Here is a 24,380-nt window from a genome sequence, read left to right as displayed (position 1 = left end):
TTACTGCAAACCTCATAACAAAGTCAGATCATGCTTAGCTGCTTATTGCATTTAAAACACATTTATGATGTTAAAATCAAATTTAAATCATTGCAAGCTTTAAACTTCATTCCAGTCACTGCAAAAGTCAAGCTGAATTTGAATCACTGCAAGACCCAAAATGAATCTAAATCACTTCGAACTTGTAATTGACTATGCATTATGGCAAGCATATTTAAATGACTATAAACTTTAATTTCAAACAGATTTGTGATCATGTGAAGCTCCAATTCAAATCTGAATCACTGTAAGCTTTGAATCGAATTTGAAACAATGCAAGTGGCAAATCTGAATCATTTGAAACTTTTAATTGACTGTGCGTTACTGCAAACCTTCAAACAAATTCAAATCACTCTTAACTTGTTAATTTCAAACAGATTTGTGAAGTGGCAAACCAAATCTGAATCTCTTCAGCATTTTAATTGACCTTGAAACATTGCAAAAATGAGTCTGATCACTCTTAACTCAGTGTGAACTCCTTTTGTGTGTGCAATCAGATGTTCTTTCTTCCATTGAAGCACAAGATGCTCTTTGAATCATTCTCAAATCAACCTGGAGAACATGATTGTTCATGTAGCTCCAGTGCTGCTGTCATTTAAGCCAAAGAGGTACAGTTATGCTGATAATATGATTTACAATGAAATACAAGTGATAGAAAAATGCTAAATAGAAATCTGAAACTCTATTCTATTTATACATAATGTCCTCGTATGCAGACTGTCATTCTCCCATCAGATATGACAGCGTCTTGTCCCAGCTTGTTCACACTCAGCGGTAGTCTGGTTTCTCACTCCATTCTCAGAGGCACGGAGAGACGCTCACCTCTCGCACTTCCTCCCCAGGACACCAGGAAGCCCATTACGATTGTGCATACATGTATGTCCAAACGCGCGCACACACATACTTGTGTATATGGTATGTGCTCTGTGAGGGGCTCTCTGTGCATATACAGGACTTGTGAGGCTGGTTACTATGGGGATAGGTGTGGAGGTGTAGGCCCATGCTTTTTTTTCTGACGTGGGTAAAAGAGTCATAAATAATGAAAAGGAAACTGCATTGAAATGCAAAGGCTGAGGCGTAGACATGTGGGTCGTATCGACATTTGTGAATTCTGGGATCCACACAGTGCTGAGTTTCTATCTTAGACCTGTAGAGCCTGAAAGGGACTGAAATGTAGCAGCATTTCTACTGATCTTGATAAGTTGTCGCCTAATATTTTTATCATAAATTATAAAGGTGTTTACTTAGGTAAAGAAAAAGTGCCTGAGGAGTTTGTGCATTTACAGTGTCACAGTTTTTGTTGCATTTAGATTAAAAAAAAGGTATTTTGAATATTCAAATGTATTAATGTGTGAACTGCACATTAATTATTTGAGAAGAACATTTATGGTAATTAAACGAATGGAGCATGTAATTGCATACATCTTTAGCTTTTTTTCATTTGTCATTTAACCTTTTCACATTAAGCATTTTTTTTTCTAGAAAAGTACTGCAATATGCATAAATTATTTGTGAATTAATTAAGTCAGAAAACATACATGCTGCTTTTTGTGCATTTAAAGAAGCACATTTTTATTGCATTTAGATAAAAAAGATTGAATATGCAAATATATTAATAATGTTATTTAGTATACTTTTCACATAATTAATTTAGCAGTACATTTGTAAAAATGGTTCATGTTGACCTAAAAAAATAGAGCATGTCATTGCATGCATCTTTAGTTATTTTTATTCATGTCATTGAAAATTTTCTCGTAATTTCTTTTTTTTTTTTTAAAGGAAAGTATTTAAGCATAAAGTATTTAAGCATCAGTTATCTGTGAATTATTGTAAGTCACAGAAAACATGCATGTTGTTTATTCTTTTTAGAATATAATCAATATTTTCATTTTTTGAATCTTCAAACTGAATGTGAATACCTGCAAATTTGAATCGAATTTAATTCACTGCAAGCTCTGACTCAAATTCAAATGACTGCATGTTTAAAATTCGGAATCACTGCATCTTTGAATCAGATTTGAATTATTGCATGTTTTAAACTGAATCTGAATCACTGCAACTTTGAATCAAATTTGAATCACTGCGAACTTTGATTCAAATTCGAATTACTGCATGTTTCAAACTGAATGTGAATAACTTTGAATAAATATGATTCAACTTTGAATCACTGCAAACTTTAACTTAAATCAATGCATGCTTCAAAATGAATTTGACTCACTATAACATCAAATTGAATTTGAATCACTGCAAGTTTTGACTCTAATTCAAATTACTTCATGTTTCAAACTGAATGTAAGTATTGAATCGAATTTAAATCACTGCAAGCTTTAACTTAAATCAATGCATGCTTCAAAATGAATTTGAATCACTATAACATCAAATCGAATTTGAATCACTGCAAGTTTTGTCTCAAATTTGAAGTACTGCATGTTTCAAACTGAATCTGAATCACTGCAACTTTGAATCAAAGTTAAGTCACTGCAAGCTTTGACTCAAATTCGAATTTCTGCGTTTCAAACTGAATCTGAATAACTTCAAAAAAGCTGAATTGAATTTGAATCACTGCAAGTTTTGACTCAAATTTGAATTACTGCATGTTTCAAACTGAATCTGAATCACTGCAAATTTGAATCAAAGTTGAGTCACTGCAGGCTTTGACTCAAATTCGAATTACTGCATGTTTCAAACTGAATGTGAATAACTTCAAAGTTGAATCGAATTTGAATCACTGCAAGCTTTAACTCAAATTAATGCATGCTTCAAAATGAATTTGACTCACTATAACATCAAATTGAATTTGAATCACTGCAAGTTTTGTCTCAAATTTTAACTACTGCATGTTTCAAACTGAATCTGAATCACTGCAACTTTGAATCAAAGTTAACTCACTGCAAGCTTTGACTCAAAATCGAATTACTGCATGTTTCAAACTGAATGTGAATAACTTCAAAGTTGAATTGAATTTGAGTCACTGCAAGCTTTGACTCAAATTCAAATTACTGCATGTTTCAAACTGAATGTGAATAACTTCAAAGTTGAATCGAATTTGAATCACTGCAAGCTTTAACTCAAATTAATGCATGCTTCAAAATGAATTTGAATCACTATAACATTGAATCGAATTTGAATCACTGCAAGTTTTTAATCAAATTCAAAATACTGCATATTTCAAACTGATTCTGAATCACTGCAATTTTGAATCATTCAGTTTTGGATTACTGAAAGCTCCAAACTCCAACATTCTAATTTACTTTGAATCACTGAAAACTCTGAAACTAATTTGAATCACTTTAAACTCCTGATTGAATTTAAACCAATGCCATTCTGAATCCATTCAGGTTTAGAATCAAATTCTAAAGAATGCAATCTATGAACTGATTCTGTATGACTGCGACTTTAAATCGAATTCAAATCCTTGCAAGCCTCAAAACAAGCTCGAATCACTTGGTGCTTCGAAACCGCTTCGATTATAATGGGAGTGTTTTAGTTTTGCCGTGCCGCTCACTCGCTCGCAGTATAGATGGAGTTTTATAGACTTTCAGATGACAGATAGAGGTTTGAATTGCACATTGAATCGCACTTTGAGTGGCCTTCTTTATATCTAAGATTACACATGGAGGTGGACATCACGGATATAGGCCTGAAGTACAGATAGAGGTTGGAGTGCATTTCATGCTCACAGGTGAGGACGAATGTATGTGTGTGAGAGTATGTGTGTGTGTTTGTGTGTGTGTGTGTGTGTGTGTGTGAACGCGGACCCTTTGAAGTGGAAAAGGCCTCTGGTTGGCAGTAGGCCAGTGCATCAATAAAGGCAACTGGAGTTTGAGAGCCAGTGAGAGGCATTTAAGTTCCATTTCTCCCAGGCCTTACAGCTCAGGAAAGACCTGCTCTCTCTCTCTCTTTCTCTCTGTCTGTGTTTTACGCACGCCCTCACAAAGAGAGAGAGAGTAATCAGGCCAGACTTGTGCACTACAATGTTGGAGTGTGCCATAATTGAATATGTGTGTCCAGCTGTTTATGTGTGTGTGATTGGTTGCTGATTTTGAAGTGGCTTGTTAGACACACTAGCACAGTAGGGTTGACTTTCAAGTTTAATCATGAAAGATGTATTTTTGTGCAAGGTACAAAGCACACAACTGTAGCGGGAGACGCAAACACACTTCTTTCTTTAGTTCTTGTCTGCTAATCTGGCTTCACGTCGTTCACTAATAAGCGCGACGTGTAACCATACCTCTCACTTTGTCCATGTTTACTCGGCAGTGATTTACTATTTAGCGTCAGAAGGTGGAAGCCTTTGATTTATGCAAAATACCTGATTAATGTGCTTTAATCCATTGTATCTCAGTTCCTTTCAAGTAATGTTGCAGTTTCAATGTTTTTGTCTTTTTATTGATATTGAGTGTAACTCAGAGTCAAGTTGCAAGGCTTAATGTACGTGGAGTACATGCTTAAGGCTCAAAACATACTTTATGCAGTTATGTATACCACCATTCTTTTGTGATTTACACTTGTGGTTATCTTTAGTACTAAAATTGTGATCTTAAAACGTCTAGGACAGGTTTTTGATAAACATTTTAACGCCACACACCTTCATATAGAAAATTTAAAAACCGCTATGTATTCACATATTTATATATATATTTATATGTATAAAGACCCATATATTTAGGGATAAATATGATTATATGTTATAAATATCAGCATTATTATAAATATCTGGTAAAATTTACTGCTGTAATGTTATTCTAAATGAATGTATAAGACATGAGCTGAGAATATGTTCTTAAAATATTGAATTAATAAATGATTTAAATATTCAATAATTAATCCCATAGTTTCCAACCTTTATTCCACAGAATGGAACAATATTAATGTAAAATTCTATATATTTTAATTTAATTATTTTATCATCTAAAATCATGATTGTGTGGCAAAGATTGGTATTGTCTCTTCTTTTGTTCATAATCAATTTGTGACCCTGGACCACAAAACCAGTCACAAGGGTCAATTTGAAATTGAGATTTACACATCATCTGAAAGCTGAAAAAATAATGTATGATTGATGCATGGTTTGTTAGGATAGGACAATATTTGGCCAAGATACAAGTATTTGAACATCTGGAATCTGAGGGTGCAAAAAAAATCTAAATATTGAGAAAATCCCCTTTAAAGTTGTCTAAATGAAGTTCTTAGCAATGCATATTACTAAACAAAATAAGTTTTGATATATTTACAGTAGAAAATTTACAAAATATCTATATGGAACATGACCTTTACTTAATATCCTAATGATTTTTGGCATGAGAGAAAAATAATTATTAATTTGGACCCATGCAATGTTTTGTTGGCTATTGCTACAAATATATCCCTGCTACTTATGACTGTTTTTTTAGTCCAGGGTCACATTTGGACAAATACATACATACTTTTTTTTTTGTGCAAACCCTTTTTATCATTTTATTTTATTTTATGAAAACCTGCATCATGGATGAATTGCATTACTGTTTATACTGTAACACCTTTTGCGAGGCAGTAAAGTGTGCTTAATTGAGCTTGAGAAATGTATGTTTTGAGTTTTAACTACTAGCCCAAACTTGAGCTGTTGTTGTTTTTTTTTGTTTTGTTTTGTTTTTTTAAGAGTTAAATTGCTTGAGGTGACATCAAATTACAGACAGAATGAGTAAAACAACTTTTTCACATGTTCACTACCAACAACAAATACTGGCATAGTTTTTACTTTTGTTTCTTTGTTTACCTTTCATCGACTTAACAAAACGCCCTCCTTTCTTTGTCCAACGCTGCCTTTTTTTCTGTCCCGTTTGCTTTGTACAACTGTTGCATCACTCAGCTTTTTTTCTGCCAACTCACAACCTATTTGCAGTACCCCCACAAAACACGCAGCCGTCCTCTCTCTCTCTCTCTCTCTCTCTCTCTCTGTCTCTCTGTGTGTGTCTCTCTCTCTCTCCCCTTCTCTCTATTGATCTAGTCATAGTTTTCTGTCTTCAGCCTGCTGGCTGGCTGGCTTTAATCAATACAGATAATTGTCTGCTTTCTCCCGATGCCAAACAGTCTGTGTTTTTTCTCAATGAATCCAGGTCTTCCCCCAACTTACACACATACACACACGCAGGGCCCACCTACCCGGGATTCCCCCCCCCCATTAATGACGGGAGATAACCTGCTTTCCTTACCGATTTTTCCTCCACCCCCCCCCTCCGCTCCCCCTCTCATCGATTGCCGTGAGATATCGCCCCACGTGCCCCGCTCTCAGTGTGTAAACACGCCGAACACGTGGCGCCAGAACTACACATGCTCACGCATAAACAAATACGCCGTGCGCGCATTAGCAAATGTGCGAAACGTTAAGTTTATGTTACGTTGGCGTCAGCCTGGTTTGCTTCTGAAAGTCTATGCATTGCATTATTTTGTCGTCGGCGAATGGCACAAATTGCTTCAACTTCAGGCTTGTAAATAAATGTTTACTTAGTGAATTCAGCTCAGATATCTTCTGTTTTCATTGTGCTGATTGAGTTGATTACACATGTGGTATGATATATAATGTGCAGTATAGCGTTGACCTTGGATAAACAACTTTTTTGCAAGCTATTGTGTGGGCTTCGCATCCTCAGTACGAACTCAATTTAACCGCAGTATACAGAGACGGTTTCAAAAACCCACTCATTCAGACGTTCACCCTTAAAAAACCTGATGACAAACATCACAGGTCAGTGAAAAGGCAAGGACATCTTTTCCAATAACGGTATTCCTCTGGATATTGTCAGGCAAGATTTTGTAAATCTTTAAAATCAAAATAAAAACTTGTCATCTACATACGGAGCTGTTTTGAGTTCAAGGTCATTGCTTAGAAATGATGCTGCAAATTCGGAGATGTTTTAAATGGAAGCATCCGCTCGATCAAAACTGAATTTCTATCATGAAACATTTTATTTGCAGACGACTTGAATGATGTTCTTTAGATGTCTGTGCATCATTAAGCATGCAGGAGAATCTGTTTCTTTGTCAGGTTAATGCTACATATAATAGCGTTCATGTGTTAAAGACAACCTGAAATCAATATCGACTCCATTTACTTTATTAATAAATGCCCTCTGGTTTTATTGTGCACGATTAATCAATGCATGCATTTTTAAGAGAGAAAAAAAAGTATGTTTTTTTTATAATCTATCATTACTTCCTCTGCCTGTGACTCGATTAACTTGATGTAACTTGGGCAGCATGGATGGGGGAAAAATAATATTAACCAATAACATTGCAGTATGATGTTTTTCCACAGCACTAATCCAATCAAGTCTCCCAGAGACGCAGACTGGTTTGCAACTGAGCTTTACCAGTTTTCCACTTATATTGCTAAAAAAAAAAAAAAAAACTCAAGTTCTGTCTAGCATTGTTTTTTTTTTGTTTGTTTTTTTTTTACATTTTCTAATATTCTGATATGAAATATTCTTTTTATTCATGCATTTCATGTTGTCCTTAAAAACATTGTGACAGGTCACTATACTTAATATGTTCTTTATCGTCTTACTACTCTATTATTGTTCACTTTGTGATACTAATTTGCTCCTCTATCCAGTAGTCAGTGGTCCAGTGTCCGGTATTGCGGTACTGGAGATTCAGCCATTTTGTGCGTCTGATTTTTTGCTGGTGCAATGAGAACACGGCCTGATCCAATTTGTGTTGGTCACCAGTGTGAAATGGCGGTCGGCCGGGGGGACCGGCGCTCTCCAAAGCCTCTCAGCTCTCTTCCTCTCCTCGTTTTTCTCTCTCTTTCACTCTTTCTCTCAGCTGGTGATGTGCCACTCACCCAGCACCTCACTACCCTGGCACCCAGCACGACTACAACCCAGCAATCAACACACGCCACACATATATATACATGTGCATACACACATACATGCAGGCACTGACATGAAGAAGCCAAAGATAAATCAGATTAATATGGAATTTTTTGTACATTTTTAAAAATATATATAAATGTATATACAAATTTAATTTATATAATATGAATTTAGATTATTTATTAATAATATATATTAATATTCTATTAATATAATAATGTTTTACTGTTTACTTGTTTTACTCTGTTTTTTTTTTTATTTAAAAGGTTAAGCTGTTAAATAGTATTAATATTATTAATAAATAATATTGTAATAATCTAAGTAGGTTATACTTTACAATTATTTAAATGTAAAATTTTATTAAATGTTATTTGAAATTCATATGTTTTAAATGTAATATTTAAAAATGTTTAAATATTTATTTTTAAATAATGGTTTTATATATATATATATATATATATATATATATATATATATATATATTTATTATGCAATATCGTCATTAATACTTTGCAAAAACTTAACACAATGCAAAAACCTCCATATTGATGTGATGTTAATGTAACATTTGTTACATCAACATCATATATAGTTTCAGAAGATCTGATACAGTTCTTACTGTAACTTTGATAAGACATTTATAGATGAAGCTCTCTTATTAAATAATCAGACTAATATCAATGTGACCTTGGACCACAAAAGTAGTCATAAGGGTCAGTTTTTTTTTTTATTTAAATGTATACATCAATGAATAAATAAGCTTTCCATTGATGTATGGTTTGTTGAGATAGGACAATATTTGGCCGAGATACAACTGTTTTGTAAATCTTAGGGTGCAAAGAAAAAAAAAGAAATAAATAAAAGAAATAATAATATTGAGAAAATCACCTTTAAAATTGTCCAAATTAAGTTCTTAGCAATGCATATTACAAATCAAAAATTAAGTTTTAATATATTTATGGTAGGAAATTTACAAAATATATTCATGGAACATGATCTTTACTTAATATCCTAATGATTTTTGGCATAAAAGAAAATCAATAATTTTGACCTATACAATGTATTTTTGGCTATTTCTACAATTATACAAATATACCAGTACTACTTAAGACTGGTTTAATGGTCCAGGGTCACATATGTTTTTAACAGTTTTAACAGGTTAACACTGTAATAAAACACTGTAAATATAACAGCTAATGTGTAATAAAATATCATATATAACATTGTATGATACTTAAAATTATTTTTAAAATATTGTAGTGTGTGTGAATGCTTTAAACAAAACACCATACAAAAATGTCCATATTGTTATGTTGATGTATGTTTTTGTTACAACCGTTTGTAACTTTGATAAAACAATTATGAAAGCCTGTAGTAGGAATACACTTAAACAAAATTCATAACTCAGAAAAAGACTTTTTTGATTCATGTTCTTAACATGACTTTTTGCATAATACAGTATCAATAGCATTCATTTTATCCAGTTTTTATGACATTAATTCATTTTTATGTCCACAGTAAGATCTGTTTCAGTTCTGTCTGCACCTTTTGACAGAAAGTGCAGTTCCCTAACACATTTCAAATCAAAAGGTGACTTCACAAAGTACTTTTAAGCCACATTGAGCACACACGCACTCCCCTTTCAACATCTTTAACACAAAAACACATATCTTGCCATTTCCCCTTCAAATACACACACTCACTGTGATTTTGGCAAAATTGCCATGCTTGACGACCATATAGCCGACGACGTAGCAACAAAGAGAGCGAGCGAGCGATGGATGGATGGGGGGAGATGGGGGTGTTTGTGTGTGTCATTTGGTGAGTGAACATAAGTGGCACTGAGGCGGTGGAAAGGTAGGCTGATGGAGAGGGCGAGGTAAAATTAGACAGCAGAGTGGCCACCTCTTTTTGCACAGCCAGAGCTTAGGACGCCGTCCGAGAACGAATGTGGCCATGAGGCTCGCCATTCAAAATGGAGTTTGGTTAAATAGCCCGCGATAGCTCTCGAAAGAAGCGCAGGTGCCGCGGCCGAAAATGGACGGGCGAAAGGCGCAGAAAGACAGAAGAAGAAGAGGTTGAACACACCCCGGGGAACCATGGGTGAAAAACCTTGCCCAAGGGCACAAGCGAAGGGTAGAGGGGGCCTTCATCCATCCAACTATCCCTCTATTTCTCTCCTCCCTCCATTCTTCAGGGGAATTGTCAGTCAGTGTATTTCCACACAGCCATCCTAATGTTTCCCGGCGCTGTTAGCATCGCCGACGACAACACACCTACCTTACAAAACAGCCTTCGATCCTCAGAGAGCGGCGTGTATCTTCCCGCAGATTCCTCTCCCCCTTGTCACTTTTTCACAGGAACGCTGACATTTGTTGTGCCCACATCAAAAATAGCGCTCGGCCAAGTGCGCGAGGCGATAAAAGAGAGACGGGAGTGGAGAAATTAGGCTGAGGACGAGGGAATAAGAGATCTGTAAGTTTGTGTGTATTCATCCATGTTTGAATTGTGAGGCCCGCTGTTGATTCGGCTCCCCGCCGTTGCGCTCATGCAAGAAGCGCTCGGGTAAATACGACCCGAGGTGTCTCGAAACTGTGATTTTTGAATCCCCAGGCTGCATAAATGACACAGAAAGAGTGCAAAGCAGAACCAGAAAGAAATACTACTACTACTACGAAGTAAAGGCGAGAGACAAGGGGGGAGGTTGTAGGCGTTGCAAAAGTGCCTCCAATATGCGCGGGTCTGAGCGCCCTCCGAGAGGGGCCCCGATCGATACCAACTCGGAGCAATAAAGCTTTCTCCCTGTCATCTCCACAGAATACAAAGCAGAATGGGGGAGAGAAGGGGAGGGTGGTGGTGGAGGGGGGATAGAGGGGTGAAAAGCTGTTCCGCTAGCCAGACCAATTTCCTAACCCTCCCTTCTCCTCTCCCTCCACCTTTTTTAGCCCTCCAACTACTACTACTACTATGCACACCACCTTTTCTCTCCCTTTTCATGCACTTCTCCCCGTCCGCCTTGACTTGAGGTGTTGTGTCTGCTTATATTATTAATAGTGTTTGAATAAATAAACTTAATAATTCATCTCCGCAGTTTTAACCGGATTGATAGCAGGCGAAAGATTCCGCAGGATCCGGCCGAAATGAAAGAGGCATGCGGAGGGACCGGCCGCCAGGTTGGTCGAGCAGGCCAGAACAGGTTTAAGGTCGTAGCCTTAGATGGATGTGCAGGTGAGGAAAGCAAAGCGAGAAAGACGTGCGGCGCAGGCGGCGAGGAAGAGGTCAAATAAGTGTTCTCTTTAATTGAGAGCCAATTTAAGTCCAGTGCAATCGATAAACCTATACGCCGAGCAATCTGCCGTCCCCCATAACACATACATCATGCTGTTTAGTTGCTTAGTAGATTCTGTCACGGACGGACACCGTTCCCCAGATGGGATTCGTTCTAACCCTTGTCGAACTTGGCGCACGATTTGGATTTCTCTACATTTTGGGCATAATTATACGCTGCGGCTGAGCCTTCCCTCTTATCCTTTATTAGGAGACAGCTGTGTAAATCTTCTCCTGTCATTCTCTCCTTTTATTGTAAGATCACAATGCACCTGCACTCACTTTTCTTCTCCTCTCTCTTTGTCTCTCCGCCCGTCCTGCGTTTACTCATATCTTAATATGGTTCCTGCCACTTTATTTCACCCGTCGTCCACTCTATCCCTCCTGTCGGGTAGAAATAATAGAAGGACAGAGGGTCGGGGTGGACGGACAGAGGGATGGAGGAAGGGTGGAAGCGTCGGCCTCCCTCCCTGTTGCGCGTTCCCCCGGGGAGGGTGGTAATAATGGTAGCCATACAGGGGAGGGGGGCGAGAGGAGCGATTATTGTCTTGTAGGGAGTCAGAGGTATCGATCGGCCCAGAAATATGTGGTGCGCGAAAGAGGTACTGTATCGGATATAATATACACTCCTGAGACGGCAGGCGCAGAGGCGCACACACACAATAATACAAAATACCAACCCGGAGACGCTCACGTACACACACAAATACAAAATACCCACCGCCGGAGAGGCTTACGAACACTCGAGCACAAACATATTTACGTAAATCCGCTCTTAGAAACGCGTGCGGCTAAGATGCACTCGAAACACACGCACAGCCAGAGGCCGAAAAAATACTCCCGACACGCTATCCGAAAATACACACAATGCACTAATGACTCACGTGAGCTCTTAAAATTGCATTCACAGAAGTGTTTTCGTAAGAACAGAAAAAGATCATTTTGACCACAGAAATACCACTCAAATGCCTGTTGGTAAAGTGTATTTAATTTTGCGGTACATTCCTGTCTAAAGTGTGTATTCATATTTAAATGAGACACGTTAGAAGGAAAATTTGTTTGTTTGAACAAGAACAAACCAACTTATTACTTGAGGCCAGAACATTTCAGGTTTTTAGTTTGATTATCACATACACGCTTACACACACATATACACACACACACACACACACACACATGCAGGTCTTTCACTGCTGTTGCCTGGCAACGTGGCTAGGTGTCCTATTGGAGAGCTGTGCTGTCCAGTGATGTCATGACCGCAGCTGACCAGCACTGCTGCACACGCTGTACAGAGAGAGGGGGGGGGGGGTGTACTGAACGACAGCGGCCTAGAGTTACCATAAAGTTTTGTTGTAGCGTTAATTTTTTGTATATGTGAGGGGATTTTAAAAATTATATATATACTATATAAATAAAAAAATATAAATATAGATATATTATAATATACAAGTATCTATTTATGTATATTTTTTTGTGAAACCAAAAGTGTTATTATATATATATATATATATAATGTGATGCAACTAAATGTATTACTAAAACATGCCATGTCTGAAGTGAATCTTGAATACAAAACCTGGGCAGCACATGATGCAACTTTATTAGTATATTTCGGTTACGGACAGAGAAAAAGTGCGAGAAAGGTCTACTTTTATACCTGTACCCTCCATTGTTCTGCTCCATTGTCTTTAAATCAGGTCAACAGCCGATAAGATTTAACACCCTAACCTGCCTCTGCATCTCTCCTTGAGTCGAGGGGGAGTCACTGCTGTGCTTGAAGTATGGGAAGGTGTGTGTGTGTGTGTGTGTGTGTGTGTGTGTGTTTGCACTGCATCTTTAGAGCCCTGTGTTAGTTGATTTAGTGTTGCATTAGTTTTGGTTAAAGAAATATCTGTGGTTACAGTGGCTGTTGCATGGTCATGATTATCAAAGAGAATATTTCTGACGCATCCTGTAATTTCTTACAAAAAAAAATGTTGGCCAGTTTCACACTTACAATGGAAGTAAATGATTAGCCACATAGACTTCCTTTGTAAGTTCATTTTCGTGCTTGTTTTGTTTGGTTGTTTAGCCAGAAAAAAATTTTTACAAAATGAGCTTCATGCAGTAACATCTCAATTTTCAGACAAAAATATTATTTATTGCATTATATTATACTAATATTATATGAATTAAATATATATTTAAATTTATTTATGTTTAAATGTAAAAATATATATTTAAATAATAAAACACTATTAATATAAATAATATCATGATTTAAATAGTAAATAAGTAATGTGATAATAATAACATTAAAACCTAAATGGATTGGGTAACACAAAAGTAAATTTAAGGGTTAAATCAGGCATTAAAAAATAGCTTTTTACCACTTTGTACACTGTACAGTGTGACGTAAAAGTTTTATTTAAATTGATTTGTTTAAACAAATGCAAGTTGATTATTGATGGTTGTGTGGCTTGGATATTTGACAGTTAATTTAACCAGATATTTAATATATTTCATATTTGTGACCCTGGACCAAGTATATTTGTAGCAATAGCCAACAATACATTGTATGGGTCAAAATTATTGATTTTTCTTTTATGCCAAAAATCATTAGGATATTAAGTAAAGATCATGTTCCATGAAGAACATGATCTTTTTTGTTTAGTAATATGCATTGCTGAGAACTTCATTTGGACAACTTTAAAGGCGATTTTCCCAGTATTTAGATTTTTTTTTTTTTTTTTTTTTTTTTTTTGCTTTGCACCCTTAGATTCCAGATTCTCAAATAGTTGTATCTCAGCTTTCAGATGATGTATAAATCTCAGTTTCAAAAAAGCACCCCTCAAAACAGGGTCATATTTCATCAACATAGTTCTCTTTTCAGTGTTAAACGTTGTAGTATTTGTACCATGTACATTTTACATAGATGTAAAATCAGAAATCTTGGCAATAAAATCAAACTAAAATGACCTTGCATGTCAGCTTTGCATTAAAATCAGACTGGAGCAAAAACATATGTACATCTTTTGCCACCTAATTACATCAAAACTAATTGGACCAGCGCAACTAGTCTGTGATCAGCGGGCCACCGTTATTTATAGAGCCGTGTCCCTGCGAGAGACCCCACCTCCTGTTCCTCCGAGGCAGACGTACCCCCTCGCTGGCCTCCCCAAAGGTCAAGGGGGGCAAGACCAGGGGGAGGGGGGATGAGGGAGGGTGCGCAGCGGACTGACCCTTGACCCTAACACACGCCACCCAGCATCCCTCTTTCAGTCCCTCGCACGGACACACACACACCCACGCGCCGTCTGTCACGGCCCTGACAGGCGTTACTGAGGAGCTTGGGGGGCACATAAAGGGAGGCCCAAAAACTTGCTAAACCCCTGACCGTGACCCTGAGCATTACACACACACATATTCACAAGACAGATCCATTATGAGCGCTGGGGTAAAAGGCTTAAACTAGAGGACGCATCAACTGTCCTGTGGGTGAATCAGTGTGTGTGTGAGGGATCTGTGTGCAGTTTATGTGAAAAATGTGTGTGTGTTTTCAAAACAAATGCAAGATGGTTGTATAGCTCGGATATTGCACGGTTAAATCCTTCGTGTTACACAAAACTCCTATATTTTAGCTACAATTTGTAGTATTATTAGTAGTATTTGTACTACGTACAAGCAATATTTTGCATCAGAAACACTGGTAATAATATTAAACTAGAAATCAATGTTTTGTCATGGAGAATTCAGGGTAGACACCATATTTCGTGCCTGAAAATGAGGTTGAGAAGAGTAGACGTTTATCTAATTTAACATTAAAAATATGTTGTGAAAATTAGACGTGATATAGGCTTATTAGATTGATACGCACAGCTTATTAAATTAACATGAATACCTTGTGACCCTGGACCACAAAACCAGTCTTAAGTAGCATGAATATATTTGTAATAATAGCTAAAAAATACATTGTATGGTTCAAAATGATTCTTTTATTCCAAAATCATTAGGATATTAAGTAAAGATCATGTTCCATGAAGATATTTTGTAAATTTCCTATCAACTTAATTTTTGATTAGTAATTTGCATTGCTAAGAACTTCATTTGCACACTTTAAAGGTGATTTTCTCAATATTTGTATTTTTTGCCCCCTCGGCCAAATATTGTCCTGTCCCAACAAACCCTACATCTATGGAAAGCTTGTTTATTTATGACGTATAAATCTCAATTTTAAAAAACTGACCCTTATGACTGGTTTTGTATGGCGTCCGTCCCAAATAATGTCTGTTAACGTTTAAATGGTGTCGTGGCTAAAACGGTTAATAACATAATTGTACACATCGTGATCTCTTTTAAGCTCAAGAACTCGACATCAACATAATTTACTCTGGACAAAATCAGCTTTCAAAACATAAACTTCCACTAGATATATAAAAGAAACGTAAAATTAAAACTGAGGGGAAGATGTTGAAACAGAAACGACTAATGATAACGTTCGTTCGCTCTTGCAGCGACTGATTTACGACCTCACTTCTTATAGTTCACATTGTTTTGAAGTAAAACTTGTGTACATTCAAATTAAACACATGTAAAAAGTAAAATTACCAGGATGAGGAGAGTTGAAACGTGGAAATGTGAGGGAAACGTCCGTTAGGTCCGTTAAGACTCTCGGGTGGGTTTAATATCGGTCTCCGTTTTAAGCTAAAACCAAAATACAACTAAAAAACAGCTTTGTTAATCAAAACCATAACATGTAAATATGTAAAATGAATCGGACAAAAAAGTTAAAGTGGAAAAAATCACCAGAAATCGCTCGTTCGATCTCCAAAGCCGTTTGTGAAGCAGGTTTCGTCCATGATTGTTAAAGGCGCTGCTGCCCTCTTTCGGTTCATTTGCGCTACTTCAGTTTCATTTTCGCCGGGCAGACGTGGTAATTTTAGCGCGTTGAGGCCAAGCAATGGAAAAGAGAGGCGTGTGAAGAACGAAAATGAGATGTACTTGTTTTTCGTTCTTGTGATGAGCACTTTCCAGCCACCCCAGCACTTTCTTATGCTGACTTGAGCTGTCTGTCTCTCTCTTTCTGTTTCTGCCTCCTTCATTCTCAGCGTTGAGCTCCACCACTTCAAACCAGCCTTGATAACTGCCCACAACAAAACAGCAAAGAACAACCACCTATTTTACCTGATATATGTCTCTAGATAATAACTTTTTCCTTTTTTGTGTGAGCGTTCACTCGTACCCGTGTTCAAAGATGTCAGAGGAAGTGCATGGGTGAGGTACAGCGGTGTTTGGGGGTGGAGAGAAAATGTGGGAGGGAAGTGAGGAGAGAGTGACTGTATGAACCCATATCTCATTCATTCTTTCATGTGACAATTATATGTAGTCGAAGAAGGACAGCTGAACAATTTCAAGCTGGAAGTTTCAGTCAACAGCCTTGTGTTGAGTATGGAGTCTACTATTTAAATAATAGCATGAATATTCACTCAGCAATTTGCATGAAGTGATCATTGAGAGCAGTGATTGGTCAGCTCGTTAGGGCTCTGTGAGCTGGATTGAAGTCTTGCACGCTGATAAACCTGAGAGACTCAGACAGACGCAGACAGAAGGCTGTGGTTTATTTATAAAATGGCGGCTATGGCGAAATGTCTGAATTCCAGGTAAGTCAGTGTCTTTCTCTCTCTCGCTTTTCCTTCCCTCTAATGATCTCTCGAGAGGGGGCCGCAAGGTTAATTAGCTTCGCCTTCACTAACAGACTCTGCTAATGAGAGGACATCAAAACTAACTGGACTGAGGCCAAAAGTAATGAAATGTCAGGAGCAACTCTCTGGAGGAATGCAAGAGACTTGAATATCAGTGTGTGTTTGTATATGAGGTGTAATGTATGTAGAGGCCTGGTGTATGCAATGCTCCCATTGCTTTTTTAATATATAAAAATATTAGAGAGATGAGGCAATACGGATGAAAAATCAACGTAGTGTGTTTTAATTATATAGAAGCTTTTTAATACTTAAGGACACCCTATAACCAAAAAAGCTCCAGGTGGTTCAGTCTTGTTAGATTACAAATAAATAAACCACAACCCAATAGCAAAAAAAGACATTGTTAGAAAACATGAGCTTTTAGTTTTGAATGTGTTTGTAGGAGATGTAAGTGACTGTACTGTTTTTAAGATGTTCACAAGGTGTAAATAGTTGTCATAAGGGCAGTTTTGCTGTTTTGTGCTGCGTCTGCATTTGCTTTAGTGCTTTAGTCTGTTAAACCTCAAAAAAAAAAAATAAAAAATAATAATAATAATAATGAAAGAAAGTCATTAACCCACTTTTGGGGCTTTTAACTTTGAATAACAACCTTTGGCTGATTCTTATTGTAATATTGTTTTTTCCACAACAATATAACTACAAAGCCTAAGACAAAACATACATCTTATAATATTTAATAATACTTATCTTTTTAATAAACATTAACTAGTAAAGATTCATTCTTTTACAGTAGCAACCCTTACGAAAATAAATCACATGCAAGTCAAATTAACATTATTAAAGCAGAATTGTTTAATTGTAGCTTAGAATAGAATTAGAATATCTTGTATAAAGCTATAACTGAAGTCTAAATTAAATTTAATTATGGTAATTTTATATATGTGTGTGTGTGTGTGTGTGTGTGTGTATGGTAACGCTTTACAGTAAGGTGTCAGTGGTTAATATTAGTGTATTAACTAACCATGAACAAACAATATAAAAAAAAAAAAAGATTTATTGCACTGTTTATTAATCTTTGTTAATCTTAGTTAATAAAAATACAGTTGTTCGTTGTTTATTCATGTTAGTTCACAGTGCACTAACTAATGTTAACATCTTGTGATTTTAATAAGTAAATAGTAAATGCTGAAATTAACATTAATAAATGCTGTAGAAGTATTGTTCATTCTTCATTTGTGTTAACTAATGTAGTTACTAATGTTAACTAATGAGCCTTACTGTAAAGAGTTAAAACATACTGTAGACAGTATGTGACCCTGGACCACGAATCCAGTCATAAAGATAATTTTTTTTGAAAAAAAAAAAAGAAAAGCTAAATAAAGAAGCTTTATGGTTTGTTAGGATATGACAATATTTGGCTGAGATACAACTATTTGAAAATCTGGAATCTGAGGGTGCAAAAAAATAAAAAATAAATAAAAATAAAAATATTGAGAAAAATCACGTTTAAAGTTGTCCACGTACAGTTCTTAGCAATGCATATTACTAATAAAAAATTAAGTTTTGATACATTTGTGGAAGGAAATTTACAAAATATCTCCATGGAACATGATCTTTACGTAATATCCTAATGATTTTTGGCATAAAAGAAAAATCAATACTTTTGACCCATACAATGTATTGTTGGCCATTGCTACAAATATACCCATGCTACATATATATATCACATATAAATCAGTATCAATAAATTAATTGGTGCATCAAAAAAACACCATTATTTAAATACAATAAGAATTAATTGGTTGCTGATTGATTGGCTTTTTCCAAGAATATCTCTCATTCTGACATTCTGTGTGTGTGTGTGTGTGTGTGTGTGTGTGTGTGTGTGTGTGTGTTGGTTGTTTGTTTTATCAAAAGAGACTTATTGTGCATTTTAGGTATATATAACAGTTGAATTAAAAGGTGCGTTTTAAAAACACGATATTATTTAAATATGAGTTTAACTTTCAAACACTTCAAATTAAAAATCATGATTTGCAAATTTGTTTCCCTCAGTCAGCTTTACACCCTGTAACTGATGCTGATTGATTGAGTTTTTCCAAGAATATCTTTGACTCTGTCGTTCACTCTGTGTGTGATGAGACTGAGTGGAAGGCCACACAGTTAAACAGGAAATGGGGTGACACAACACTGACTCACACAGCCCAGAGGTTTGTGGGTAATACTGACACAGAATCGATCGCATGTGAATCAACCTTCACGTTTTTCTCACTATTTTGTATTTCATAACAGTCTCATCGGAATGATATTTCCATCTGGGCTTTGTGAGGCTTTTGGGTAATTAGTCATGTTTGTTGTGTCCTTCGAATAAAAAGGTCAGTCATTACTAAAATAAACCACAGGCTTTCAAAGAGCATATAGATGTAAGGTAAAATGGCTTTTGTTCTGTACAGCTAAAACAAATTATAAATAAAATTACATTTAATGTTCAAAAATGTTTTTTAATGTTTATATTATATTTGTAACATTTATATGATGACGTATTCAGTATAATAATATATTGCATGACAAGACTATAATACAAAAAGCTGGTTATAATTGACTGTATGGACTAAAATGTCAAGACAAATGTTACGATTATCGAATATACTCTAATGTAACTTACAAATGATAAAATTATAAGGTTATGAAGTTTAGACGCATATAATGCTTTTTAAAGTTAGACACAACCAATACTGTATGAGGAAAAATCAACAGAAAAATAGCAAAAGGCATCATATGTTAAGCTTATGGACATTTCCTTTAATCCTAAAACTTAAATTATGGCAAAATCGCCTATTTTTATATACTTTTCTTATACGTTTTCCTTATCTTGAGTGTCTTTCAAGTGTCTCTGTGTTTATTTTGACTGTTTGTTTGTATCACAGCCTCATTGGACCACGTATCACGATCAACCACACTTGCGCTTTGAATGTTTCTTGAGGTTTTTGGTTTATTAAAGATCATAAAAGCTCTTTATATTACATTATACACCAGGTTCCTCAGATCAGAGTTTTGCATTGGTGCACCAGAACATCAATGGCTTTCTAAAGGAAACTGAGAATGTGAAGCTCTTTGTGGATCTCAGAGAGGTTCCTGGAACCTTTATTTTTACGAGAGAAGGGTCTCGAGTCAGACGCTCAGATGAAGGAAGTGCGAGACACTTTTATGCAACCGACGCGTCACATTCTCCTCTCTAGGCCTTTCATGGCTTTGCATCATGACAAAACAACTCGCTGGTACATTGGCTGTGATTTACGCTGCACTTACGATCGCAATCTCTCTAGTTCACCTCAGTGGCGTGACTGTCTGGAAGCAGGTGATCAATTTTTTCTCTCATTTCCACTCATTTGACTATCAATATCAGTGAGTAATTCATCCTAATTTAGTAACTCACTCGAATGAGGTGGGTGGCGGAGGATGGAGGTTTCGTTTGCCTCGGTTGGAAAGTGGCTTTAATTTGACACTGCCTTCTATGACTAAAGCAAGTGAAATTTGTGAACCACCAAAAAAAGCGCCCACGACTGTCATAGTGGCATATAGAGTGAAGGAGCTGTTCTCATCGAGTAATCGGAGGACAGAGAGAGTTGAGCAAAAAACATTCCGGTGAGTCACAAACACACCGACCTACAATAACTAGTCACTAAAATATGGCTAATTCTAATATTGCTTGAATGTCAGATTCAAAATTTGCTTTGTTTGCGTGATTGTTTTGAATTGGTCAGTGTTTGTTTGTAGTGCAAGTTTAGTTGGTTCATCCAGTCGTTTTTAAACATTCATGCATTTAAGTTCCGATCAAATTTTAATGTTTAATTACAAATTTTAAATCGTAAGTTTGTTGTGTAATCATATGTCTGTTGAACTAAGAATGAACAATACTTCTACAGCATTTATTACTAATGCATTATTAAAAACAAGCTGTGTTTGTTAACATTAGTTAATGCACTTTGAACTAACATGAACAAACGATGAACGACTTTTTTATTAACCAAGATTAATAAATAGTGTAATAAATGTATTATTCATTGTTTGTTCATGTTAGTTAATACATTAACTAATGTTGACAAATGACATCTTACTGTAAAGTGTTACCAAATATTTGGTGTAGAAAGAGTTTTTACAAAAATGACAAAGAAATGGCAAGTAACACATTGATGTAGCATGAAATCTTGAATTAATGTTATTTTACTCCAATAATCCATTTTGTTTACTTCAAAAGTGTCTAAAAAATTACTTTTGATTTTTTTTTTCATTGCATTTATTTGGACAAAATTAATTCAGATTTAGTGTATGCAGTTCAGTAAAAACTAATTTTTCACTAAGGTGTTTGTTTTGATAATTAGAGATTTTGGTTTAATTGTAATTTTTATGTTTAGATGAGGTGTGTGTGTATGAGTATTATCATTTTGATTATTTTATATATTATTATTATTATTTTATTATGTTAGTTATGTTATTGTGTCATATTTTTATATTGTGTTATATTTAAATAATGTTCTTTTTATTGTTTGTTTAGTTAAATAAAGGCTTTTTGAATGCATAGTATGATATTTGACAAGCTATGTTTAATTGAAAACTATTTGAAAGTTTTTTTTTTCCCTCTAATTCTTCTATAATGAAAAATATATGCAAATTAGACATTTTTATTTTAAAATTAGGTGACAATATTTGTACTTTCGATTAGATTGTTTAAGCATACTCCTAAAAAATATCATAGGATCCTTAAAAATCTAATTTAAAACACATGCATGAATTCTCATGTTGTTTTTGGATGTTATTAGTCATAAATAGTTAAATAGATTATATAAAATTTAAAAAAACACAGACAATTTGCTTATTTTTATTTTTTTAATGTTCTTCAGCATGTTCAAAAGCTTGTTTTTATTTTGTGATCCTTTACTGAAAATGTGTCACAACTGGATAAAAAGAAAAGCTAGTGTTTTATAAGAAAATATCATTTCAGTTTTTCTGCTTACTGTAAAATTTACTAGCAATTTCTGCGTAAAATTTGATTCCCCCACTAAATGATTTTCAGTGCATATAAAAAAGCTACATTTTTATTTAAATTAATTAATGTTTGTGTAATAACTGTTAAATTGTTTACTTGAACGTTTGTTAACTTTTCTGTTTGTTTACACGCTTTCTAAATAATTATTTCAATTTCGCGTTCCTTCCCTTTTGCTAATTGACATGATTGCTTCACATAAAAATAGATCTTGTCTTCCAGCCATGTAATATGAGCTAATTTAACATTAAGTAAACTGGACAGGCAAATCAATTTGTTCTTGGAAATGGCTGTGTCGATGCTCTGAGGTGGCCATCAATTTCACCGTGAGTAAGAAAGAGAAAAGCTGTTATCTTCCCGCGAAGTGCAACACGTGCTCTCGCGGGATGAGATCCTCTCCTGTCTGCATTAACAGCTATTGCGGGTGTGTCTGTGTTTGCTCGTGTGTGTGCGTGAGTGTGTATCTGTATGAATGATGGCGTGCAGGATGGGACATGCCCCTCCATCCCTGCTTGCTCTCTGGGAGGCGCAGGTGCTGTATTAGGATGAAGAGAGTGTCAAACAGGACCAAAACAGAATGAAATAGAAAAGTAAAGGACAAAGGAAAGACAGATAGAGCAATTGAGCTGCACGCTGAATGGCTTTGCTGATGGAAATTGACTTTTGATGCTAAAGTGTTTGTTTGGATAATTAGAGGTTTTGCTTTCATTATGTTGTGTGTGTGTAATATTATGATTTTAATTATATGTGACCCTGGTCTTAAGTAGCATGAGTATATTTGTAGCAATAGCCAAAAAAACATTGTATGGGTCAAAATTGACGATTTTTCTTTTATGCCAAAAATCATTAGGATATTAGGTCATTAAGATTTCCTACTGAAAATATATCAAAACTTATTTTTTGATTAGTAATATGCATTGCTAAGAACTTAATTTGAACAACTTCAAATGTGATTTTTTTTTTTTTTTTTTTTTTTTCATTATTTTGATCTTTTTGCACCCTCAGATTTCAGATTTTCAAATAGTTGTATCTCAAACCAATATACATTAATGGAAAGCTTATTTATTCAGCAACAAATTGACCTTTATGACTGGTTTTGTGGTCCAGGGTCACATATTTTATATATTATTATTTTATTATGTTAGATATCATAAATTATTGTATTATATTTTTATATTGTATTATATTTAAATAATGTTCTTTTTATTTTTTGTTTAATTAAGTAAAGACTTTTTAAAATGCATTGTATGATATTTGACAAGCTGTGCTTGATGTAAAATTATTTCTGTATCTTTCTATCTTTTCAATCTTTTCATCAAGTTGCTTGATGTCTTTCTGTCTTTTCAAAGGATATATTAAAATTAGGATTTTTTTTTGTTTGTTTTAAAATGAAGTTACAATATTTGTACTTTTGATAAGACTACTTAAATGGACTACTAAAAAAAAAGTACATTTTTATATCATCCTAGGAAATCAAATTTAATCCAAATTGTAACTGGTATCAAAGTGTGTTACTTTAGTAAAGTAGTTATTAGTAGTTAGCAGTTTCAGTATCTACAAAATACATATAAATGTTTTAAACCATGATGAAAACAGGTTATTTGTCGACTACCCTTTTATGTGGTTGACGATATAAGGACGACTGCTAACAAAGCTAATGCCAGAAGTGTTTTCAGTCAGTTTCTCTCTCTTTCTTTCTCTTTGTTTCAGTAGATATCAGGATGTCTAAAGCCGTTGAGGATGACAAGATGGGGACTGAGCTTCCAGTGGACAGTACAGGTAAAAATCGATATTATGATTGATTATTGAAGGTCTATGTAAGTTTTGACGCTTTAAGATATAGAAGATACAATTATTGTTATTAATAGGTGAAATCATGAAGATGTAGTGGTTTTTGTGTGTAGGTATTGTTGGAGAGAAACACTGCATGTGTAAGCATGTTTTATCATGTATCTGTGATTCACAGATATTCCTAGATGTGTGTGTGTAAAGTGTGATCAGATTTTGTTTTGGCATAATTCTCACTTTTTCCACTTGGGCTGAATCACACACAGAACACTTTAGTCAGCCGTGGCCCCAATCTGACACACACACACACACACAGCAGCATACAGTAACCCAGGTTAAACGCTCCATGGTATTCCAATAATGCAGTGCCTCTGGCTAACCAGACCACGCTTTTGTTGATGTGAGGGCTGGAGCCTGAGGCACTATTCTGACCTGATGTGTCCTTCGTGTGTGTGTGTGTGTGTGTGTTTCTACAGACTCTGAAAGGAACAGTCCAGAGGCCAGCGATCAGGTGTGTGAACATCTTATAGTGTACATTTTTTATTAGTTGCTTGATGTCAATGAATGTGTTTTAATAAAAAATATGACAATCATGAGTGGTTCTCCAAAGAAACTAGAAATCTAGATTGGGGTTGTCAGAGATTT

General features: G+C 35.4%; 1 protein-coding gene across 1 annotated transcript in view; it reads left to right on the top strand.

Annotated features, from left to right (window-relative positions):
* Positions 1-24,380, top strand: part of LOC127182364 (POU domain, class 2, transcription factor 2) — a 64,931-nt gene that overhangs the window by 19,118 nt on the left and 21,433 nt on the right. Inside the window, exons 2-3 of the mRNA XM_051137644.1 lie at positions 23,661-23,726; positions 24,212-24,246. Of these exons, the coding sequence (XP_050993601.1) occupies positions 23,661-23,726; positions 24,212-24,246 (101 nt within the window). The remainder of the gene's footprint in view (positions 1-23,660; positions 23,727-24,211; positions 24,247-24,380) is intronic.

The sequence above is a fragment of the Labeo rohita genome, chromosome 19 (assembly GCF_022985175.1).
Source record: "Labeo rohita strain BAU-BD-2019 chromosome 19, IGBB_LRoh.1.0, whole genome shotgun sequence".
In the NCBI taxonomy this organism is placed as follows: domain Eukaryota; kingdom Metazoa; phylum Chordata; class Actinopteri; order Cypriniformes; family Cyprinidae; genus Labeo; species Labeo rohita.
Note: the sequence above shows the minus strand (reverse complement) of the source record. Positions and strands in the feature narration are given on the sequence as shown.